Source organism: Limulus polyphemus, unplaced genomic scaffold (genome assembly GCF_000517525.1).
Source record: "Limulus polyphemus unplaced genomic scaffold, Limulus_polyphemus-2.1.2 Scaffold3392, whole genome shotgun sequence".
Classification (NCBI taxonomy): Eukaryota; Metazoa; Arthropoda; class Merostomata; order Xiphosura; family Limulidae; genus Limulus; species Limulus polyphemus.
Window position 1 is genome coordinate 113,838 of NW_013669002.1, and position 9,682 is coordinate 123,519.

At 30.8% G+C, this 9,682-nt stretch overlaps 1 protein-coding gene across 3 annotated transcripts in view; it reads right to left on the reverse strand.

The window, feature by feature from the left end:
• The window catches only part of LOC106469278 (serine/threonine-protein phosphatase 2A 56 kDa regulatory subunit gamma isoform-like), a 96,714-nt gene extending 87,751 nt beyond the window's left edge, over positions 1–8,963 (reverse strand). The window contains exon 1 of one of the 3 annotated variants that reach the window (XM_013929765.2): positions 8,843–8,963. In XM_013929765.2, the coding sequence (XP_013785219.1) occupies positions 8,843–8,869 (27 nt within the window). In that variant the 5' untranslated portion in view covers positions 8,870–8,963. Of the gene's footprint in view, positions 1–6,676; positions 6,725–8,836 lie in introns of those variants that run through there. The other 2 variants (XM_013929764.2, XM_022397753.1) reach the window with 2 other exon arrangements.
• Positions 8,964–9,682: the final 719 nt, after the last annotated feature.

Here is a 9,682-nt window from a genome sequence, read left to right on the forward strand (position 1 = left end):
CAAATAGGAAAGTTAAGACCTTCTTATTTTATATTCTAGCTTGTCAGTATCTGTAATGAGTTTATAATTCATATGAAACTATAGACTTAGTATTTTAACTTCACAAACATCTAATTTGAACCAGTGCTGCATTCAACATACCACATGACACGAAAATCAATGTTTATGTTTTTTTAATATTTACTTCTAAATTAACAAATTAAGTGATGTATAGTTCTAAAACTTGAATTATAATCTACAGTTCAATACCAAACTTATTGACATAAATTCATGAAATAGTAGTTCAATAAAATTTTGAATGTGAGTCAACAAACAAGATGACATGGCCTTTCATCTTTGACCCATCTCAAAATGGTTAAGATAAAACACAAGTGCAAACAAATACAAAGAATATGTTATTCACCAACAAAATATTTCATCTTTACACAGTGTTCACCCAATTATAGAGCATTTATAACTTTGTTAATGTATCAGTTGGATATAATACTATGACTAACAGTAAATTTTAACAACTCATCCAAGACATATATTTTAGCATTAAGTTCAGCAATGACATGCTCTCTCATATTTACAAGGAAAGTAGATTTTAGAAAAGTTCACCTTTCCATCATCCAGATAACAAGTGACATCTTCAAAAAATATAAAAGATTAGCAAGTCAATATTTCTCTTTGGCTTTTTATTATGTTACATTTCATTAAATTATTTTGTAAAGCTTTTATCAGACTAGAATTTTTACACAACAGGAGTAAGACTAACTGACTTATAATTTCCAAACAAATCTTATCAGCTTTAAAAATTGGAGTAACATTACCAACTTTCAAATCTTTAAGCACTTGTCCACTGACCAAACAAAAATGACATTGAGGCATACATCTATTGTTTGACCTTCCTTAAAACCCAGGGAAAGATTTTGCCTGGCCCAGATGCTCTATTTTTAATATCTCAATCTTTCTACTTACAAAGTAGGTGATTAATACCTACATGAATCAGATCAATTCCAATATTTCCAATACAATGCTTTGTAATACACTTAACAACTTTTATAACACACGCTATAAATCATAGTGATTCACGCACTTTACTTACGGTGCCTACTGTTCGCTTGAATCAATTATCTATCTCTTCAATCTACCTCTTCGATGCCACTGGTTTTTCTTGCCAGGCTTATATACTAAAAAGAGAGCATCTTGATCAGACAAGAGTTGCCAGGCAAATTCATGATCCTTCATGAAACTCCAGCGCGCATGCTTCCAGCGTCGCGTGACTTCCACTGTCGTAACAATATAGTCTTCTACAAAAACCTTGTTTTTAAGGGCTCAATCTGCATTTGAACATTTTGCTTAACTTTAACGTACTTAAAGAACCTTTGCTGTTAGTTTCAACATTATCAGTCAGCTGTTTCTCACAAGTCCTTTTGGGTTTCCTAAATTTTTTCCTTAACTAACTCTTGTTTTTCTATAATTTTATGGGTTTTCCAACCCATCTGCCAATTCAAGCTTCTTAATCTTTGGCATTTTACCCTGATTTTCTCCTTTATCTCATTTTTAACACAACTGCATCTTCAGCCAAAACATATGATAAAAAGTAGTATTTAATTTCAAAAAGTTACTAATTAATAATTGGACTAAGATTATCATATAGGCTACTAACCATAACATCCAATAAGGTTTGATTTTCCACTGCCATTTTCCTCTTTTTAAAAACAAACCTATCTTAAATTAATAGCATCTTATTTTTACAAAATTGCCCAAGTCTGTCACATACCACTTTTTAGCTCAATATCCCAATTGACTAATAATAATTCTGTCTACATTATAAAAAGTGGCTTAATAAAAATTAATAACAAACTGTTTCTTTTTATCTCAACATGCAATGAAACTTGAAACCCACTTATGCAATGAACACATTTCCTCAAATGTTTCACAAATTCAGTTCTTGTAACCATATCTATAATAATAAATCTAAAATAGTTGCTCCTCTCTCTGTTAGCTCTGACCATTTGGTATAGTAGATCACCCTGAACCACTTCAATAAATCTCTCTCCTTCACCACTTGACTCCACACAATCCCAATGAGTGGTTGAAATTAAAATTTCCCATAATTATTGTGTCAGATCAGTATCTTTATTAGTAGCAACCATGATCTCATTATACAATATCCCATTGACCTCATCTACCTGATAAGATGAACTAAAACAATTACCAATTAAACATTTCTACACTTGAAACCCTTAATTGTAACTATAGAGATTCAACCTTTTGACTATCATCTTATTTGTCTTCAATACTAAATATGGCTGCAATTCATCCCTTATGCACTATATAAACCACTACACACACCATTTCAAGTCTCCAACTACTGAATAACTCATAATCTGGAATTTCAAAATAATTTTCTTCAGTTCTAACAGTTCCAATAATCATAGTCTTCCATTTTAATGAGAATCCTGAAGTCATCTATTTTGTTCTTAATACTGATAACCTTAGAATAACACATCTTATTTTTGACTTTATTATATTTATTTTTAAATCTAACAGACTTACTCTTAACACAATCATGTATTTATTCCCAATTTACCAAGCTGCCTCACCACAATGCAAGTTTAAGCTATCTTTAGAGTTTCTCCTACTAGCTAACCTGCTTAAATGGAGTCCATCTCTATCATATAATTCATCCTTCCCCTGGAAACTATCCTACAGGTTCAACCAACCTACCTGTTGTTCTAAGCATATCCCTGATTATCTTTCATGTAAGCCTTGGATTACTAAGTAATTGATTTCCATATCTAGCCCAAGGGAAAGCTCCCAAAACGTCCATACATATATTATATTCCTCTGAAGGAGTTCTTTATACTTCTTTATAAGTAGCTCTTATGATTTCAATTTCTAACATCATTTACTCCTACATGCACTACAAAAATTAATGTTCCTTAGTACCAACAACTGAACTTCAATGCTTTATAATATCATGCAGTTTAACACCTGACAAGCAAATTCTAGTCCTACCCTTTATGTTTTCCATGACAAATAACTAGCAATACACCAATATTCCACAGTAGAGTAACAAGAAAAAGGTCAAAGTTTATGCAGCTAAATACCAAGCTAACTTGGTTTCATTCTGAATTACAATTTAGCACTACATCTGTTTCTAAAGAATTGTTGAGAAGAGAAAGTTATTTTTTTTTCTGATATTACATAAACCTTAGATCACTAAAACTACTGAGCATGGACTTGTTTGAGACTCACACTTCCTTTGTTTGATTGTAGGTCTTAAAGACCTGGAAGGGTCAGGTGCATTTGATCTCTTCCTTCCTCCTTGTGGATGGTAAAGGTTTTGGTGAAATGGCTGCAGTTACAGGATAATATCAAAATACTCACTACATGAGGGTCAGAGTAACACAGGGCAATGTCCATGTAAGTAATTCGTCTAATAATTGGTGAATATCTACAAATCTATAGTTCATTATAACAAAGTCCTGTACTTAGTGAACAGTTCCAGTGTAATATCCACTTTCATTAGTTTTTTTACAACTCCTTGAGAGCATTATCATAAATAACTTAAATAATGCTGTCAAAGCATTTTAAAAACTAATGTAAATAACTTAATCTATTGTGAGGTGGTAGTTTAAGACTCATGAAGTATAGGTATTTATATTTGAATAGATTACATTCATTAATGTTCACAGCATTAAATTTGTGATTTTATAGCTAGTAGTGGCTATTTTGTTAAAGCCTTGTTAAACAAGTGAAAGCTCCATTGAAAGCATTCTGGTATCTTGAGAATAAATAGCAGAACAATGAAACTAAGCCCATTAATAACTGGAGGTTCAAAGGTCACAGGTTTATATTTCCCAACAAGTTATGATGGCCAAGTCACCAAGAACGAGACTTATCCAGAAAACAAATATTTAATGACAATCTGCACAATCTACAACACAAGGCATTAAAATATAATTAACAGCAACACAACTTATAGTAAAGCACATGATTGTATGTTTATACGTGTAGCAAGGTCTGGGACTAGCATGAGCAACAGACTATATTAAACAATGGGCCCCATTCTAGTGCAGATTTTTCCCTCTGTAACTTTGGTTAAAACAAAGGAAAATGATGAAAGAGAGTTAGTTCCCAAGTTAAAAATGTATAACAATAAAATTAATCTTCACTTTAACCTCTATGAATCCAAGTTCCTACCACATTTTCACCAAAATTATAATAATTCATACTTTAAATTTAAACCTATACTCCACCATCCTTTGAAGGAGGTAGGGTATCTTTAGTCTGCTCGAAATTTCATACTTTTTTAGACTAAAATGCATCTTAGTTACTAAGCTCGATAAGTTATAGTGGAATTCTATGGTACTAATGTAGTAATTTATGATTTTTTAGTTATTCAAATGTATATATAAAAACCTAAAAAAATATTTTGTTTCATATCCTTCACGTGCAAATTTTTGAAAGGCTTAGCAACCTACCTCAAGCAGCAACTGAGTACAAAGGTCTTAACTAGAAGAGATAATTGTTTTCTTTACTTCTTTAGTTACTGTTCTATGTTTTAAGAAAAACATGTTTGATAACTTATTTCAAAATAGCAATAATCTATATACATATACAATGTATAATAATTGAAATGTGACTATTTTACAAATAATAGTCTACTAAACCACAGCCAAGACAAGTTACTTTGTACAGACCAAAGGTCATCTTTATGTTATTTGATACAGTAACATGAGTGCATGTGAGCTGCATCATTGTAACTTCTGTATTGTTAGCCAGGCAAGGGTGAAAGGGCAATATAACAAAAATAATAAATATATGTAAATGTATAACGTTATGAGATTTAAGTTATTTCGTCTAAACACTTATGTTTTCATGTTCTAATTTGTGTTCATTCTAGAATGAAAGAGGCACAATTTATGTTTATTTCCCAATTTTTTTATGGTGTTTGCAAGATCGTTCAAATCTCCCGAACTCGTACAGAGATTGATTACTGAAAATAACAGATAAAATATATGGTTTTTCTTAAGAAATGTGTGATAACTATCTGGACATTATAAGGATTTTGCATATGAAATTTCAAAATTTTCTGATGCATAAAAGTATTTTTAATCATAAAATGAATATTACTTTGCATGATAAATGTGAAAAGAAAAAAAAAGGTACGAGAGAAACAGTTGTACAAACCTTAAGACTAAATAAAGTCTTAGTTATAGTAGTTATAACATGAAAACTATAACAAGCACAAAATAGTTAAGAGGTTGGTCGCAGGGACCAAGCCCATGCTGAAAGAGTTAAAAAGTAGTCTCTACCACTGTTTAACAGTTAATTTTCTATCCCACTGAGCTATCACGGCTACAAGCACCAACAGATAACTCCTACTTTAATTGTCACAATTGACATATATAATAAACAATAGAATTATCAAACAAACTCCACAAGTCACATTAAAAAAAAATCAAGATAGTATTAATTTATCACAATCTTCTGTCATGTACCTTCAAGACAATTTTTAATCTTTAGAGTATTTTCCCCATTCCGTATCAATCTAACTCACTAATCTATTGTGGAAAATCATATAAAAAGCCTCCTAAAAGTCTAGAGTACCCTCATTTACACAAACAAAAGCCTATTATGAAACTTCAACAAAACCCTTTTATATGGCTGTGCTGAGAAATTTAACTCAAATTCCAACTGTCAAGCAATAACAATATAAACAAAACTTGAGTGCACCAAGAGACCTAACTATTGGTCCATTTAGACCCCTCTCATCCACTATAAAAAACAAATTCAAACCCAGCCCTTATTGTTCAAATGTCTATCAAACCTTCTTTTAAATTCCCTTAAATTTACTGCATCCACCACATCTGAAGGCAATCATTTGAAAAGCAACCCTTCCCTTTTAGAAAAATAAAACTGTATTAGCCTGAAGATGACTTTTAACCCGTCAAATTTTGTCCCTAATCCTACCATTTTCACCATTAATTAAGAAAAAAAAATTGCATCAACACTACCAGTTCCCATAACAATATTAAACACTTCAATCAAGTCCCTTCTAACTCTTCTTTTTTCAAGAGATATTAACTTGTCTTTATGACACTGACTAAGCTGAATAACCATCAAATCTAAAACACTAACTTTGATTACCTAATTATTTTTGTAACAAACAAATTAATCAACTTTTTTACATAACACTAACTGATGTGACAGATTATGTTGATCAATCAAGGCAATTGCTCAGCTCCACTACAAACATTTATCTTCCTTTCTCACCCTCAGTAAAAATCAAAGCTTCAAACTATGATATTCATGGATCAAGTTAAGACAAAATTGTGCATGTTTACACAATACATGCTTAACACATCTTTGTTTAGTTTTTCTCTTTATGTCTCACTTGAATATAATATCAATGTTTTTCACTTCAAATAATACAGTAAAACAATATTGGTTCTTCTCACTGATTCATCAACAATCTGTCTAGACATTCAGTTGAGTACTGGCAGAACCAATTGTAATGTAGGCACAACTGTAAGCAGGAAATCTTATGTACACAGTAGTATTGGCTTTTTTTTGGAAGATACAATTTTTGGTTACCTATGCATTTACAAAACACTTTTTTTAACCTTGAAGCAAGCTCTAACGCAGTTACCTGCAACTGCCTAAAAGCAATTTCCTTAACCTTAACTGTTTTCCACTTTAGCAAATCCAGCATCTTCCTCCTTTTCTATGTCAATAACAATCTTGCCTTTATGTTTTTTTTTGCTCTTTATACTTCCATGACTTCCTGTACAAATCTATTGCAACTTCACAATTTTCTTGGCAAGCTCTACAAATACATACATCGAGTCCCCTCAAAACTGAAACTCAGATTGGTATTTTCAAAAATACTTTAATTTTCACTAAGAACTTAGAAGTCTAGGTAAATATCAAAATATGGAGTAAATCCACTAAAAATAGGAATAACAATGAAAAATTACTATTAACACTCCATTTGGGTTATATGTATAAGATACACATAAATGGATTAGTTTAATCATTAAAAACATTGAAATCTTGGCTTGCTGTTAAATCTTAAAACAACAGAAATCCTGTAGTGTGCTTGACATAGTACAGTATAAATAATCACCTACAGGTGGCAAAACATATATTCTATTTTGCACTACTTCATCTATTATAAGATTATATTTGAAAATGCACATTTAAAATTAATGCACTACTTTACATTTGTATCCCTCCACAGTTGTTTGAAAAATGCATTTCACTATAACTGCACATAAATTATCATCATTTATTAAAAACACTAGCTTACTTCCATTATATTTTTTGATATCTTTGACAAGTACAAATAACTCTGTACTAATTTTTCATTTGACACTTTTCACACAAGTTATTCTTATCAAAAGTACATGACTATTCATATTCTCTATTCTACTTAAAGTTAACTTAAAAGTTACAGCTGCAAGTTTTAAATAACTATAAATTATAAATCCAAGAATACTCCGAAGTTTCCTTTCTTATCATTTATGATTCGCAACTATTCTAATTTCATATAATTCAAAGTTTAGTACTGTAGCACTAATAATATCATCTTGTAATGTTTTACCAGTGTAAATTATTGGGATAATTTCTTATTGGTAGATTTACTATCATGTGATGTTACATCATCAGTCAAATGTTACCCCATAATATCTGTCAACTGTCAGTGAAGACCAAAATTTCAAATTTATTACTTAGAAGGCATCATTTGTTGGTAAGTACCAATTTCATTACTTATATATATATATTCAAAATTGGCCCATCCATTTAAGAGAAAATGTCTGAAAATCGTTGAACATGGCTTTTTTTTTATAGCCTATTATTCCTCTTTGAAAGTAATGCACTTGAGGTTGCATTTTATCAATGATACTACTGAAATCCATGGTAAAAGTATGCGGTAAAAATATTTACCAAAAAATGACAAATTCATTAAAATGTATGAATGTATCTAATAAAAAATTACATTTAGATTTAAATTTTTTTAAGTTAATTCATAATTTACTAGAATTTTTGAAGAATTTGATGAATTTCTATTCAGTCTTACTTTTAGTTTTAAAGAGGGCATTTTTATTTTAACAAAATGAAAAAATTTTATATGAGAAAAATAAAATATGACAATTTTGTGCTCCATACTATGGACTATCAGAGTAAACAATGGAAAGTACCAATACACCAGTAATACAATACGCCTATTTCTAAAATAACTCCACAGGTCATCTTGAACATTTAATCTAGTAATGTCAAACATGAAGAAATGAAAGGGAAACACAGATTTTTAATGCTTAATAATACTAATAGTACTAACATATGAAATAGGTTGGATAATCTAGCTTGTAAATATAAGAAGTACATTTCATTTTCCTCTTTATTATATGGATAATATTAATACACTATCATCCAGTTGAAGTTCTAACAATTGCAAAACATAAAAAGGCATCTCCAACTACCAAGATTGAAGATACATTCTATAACACTTAACATAAATAAACCAGCTAACAGTCTCCAAGACTCTACCAAGTTTAAATGTAGTAGAAGCTATTGTTACAACTAATACTAGCATTGATGCTACTAATAGCAAACTACTGTGTTAGCCAAACTCTAAACAAGTTATAAGTTTACTTATTTATACCATAACTGTCCCTAGGCCTAACATAGTAACATTGACATCACTGTCAGCAGTTTTTAATTTACTATTTCTAATGCTAATAATGGACCTAATTCAGCCATATATTTTACAAATTGGTGTAAAAAACCTCTTAACAAAATACCTCTACTTCAAACAACTATTGAAGTTGCAACGTACATTTACCTTATCTTTTTTTGATTTATTTGGCATTTTTTAAGACTTTCCACTCCATGAATTCGAGAACTTTGATCACAGATTACTAGTACTTTGTAGAATACTATTGCCTGGATTGGTTGATGGTCATCGCTCATATAGATTAGTGTATGTCACGTGACAGAAATATCCTAACGTCACCACAAGTGGGAATTCTCTCTCTCTCTCTTTTTTTTTTAATAAAACATTTATATGATTAACACAATATACAATTTAAGGACATTAAGAAACCTATGATCCATCTAGGCTGTTCAGACACTAAATTACACTAAACTAAACGATAAAAACTCATTGTAAGCCTTTATCAGTTAAATATTTCACAAGCATTCCCATTAAACTCCCTTAAGTTTACTACTTTCACCACTTTTGAAGACAACCTATTCCAAAGGGCAACCACCTTGCCAGAAAAATTAAACTATCTTAGCTGAAAATGTCTCCCACCCCGCCAAAATTTATATTTGTTCCCCTTAGTCCTACTATGCTGTCATTAAGTGCGAAAAATGATGATCAATCCACATAATCAATTCCCTTAACAATCTTAAACACCTTAATTAGATCCCATTTAACATTTCTCTTTCAAGAGAAAACACTTTCAGAAACCTTAAACTGTCCTCGCATGACAACTTTTCCATCTTAGGTATTACCCTAGTAGTTCTTCTCTGAACCCTTTTCAACAGTTCAATGTCCTTCCTAAGGTAGAGACCAATACTCTAAATGTGGAACAACTATTGTAATCTATACAATGAAATTATAATATTGTTACGTCTCCGTGTGTTAATTAATTTTCCGTAACTTCGTTCCGACGAAACT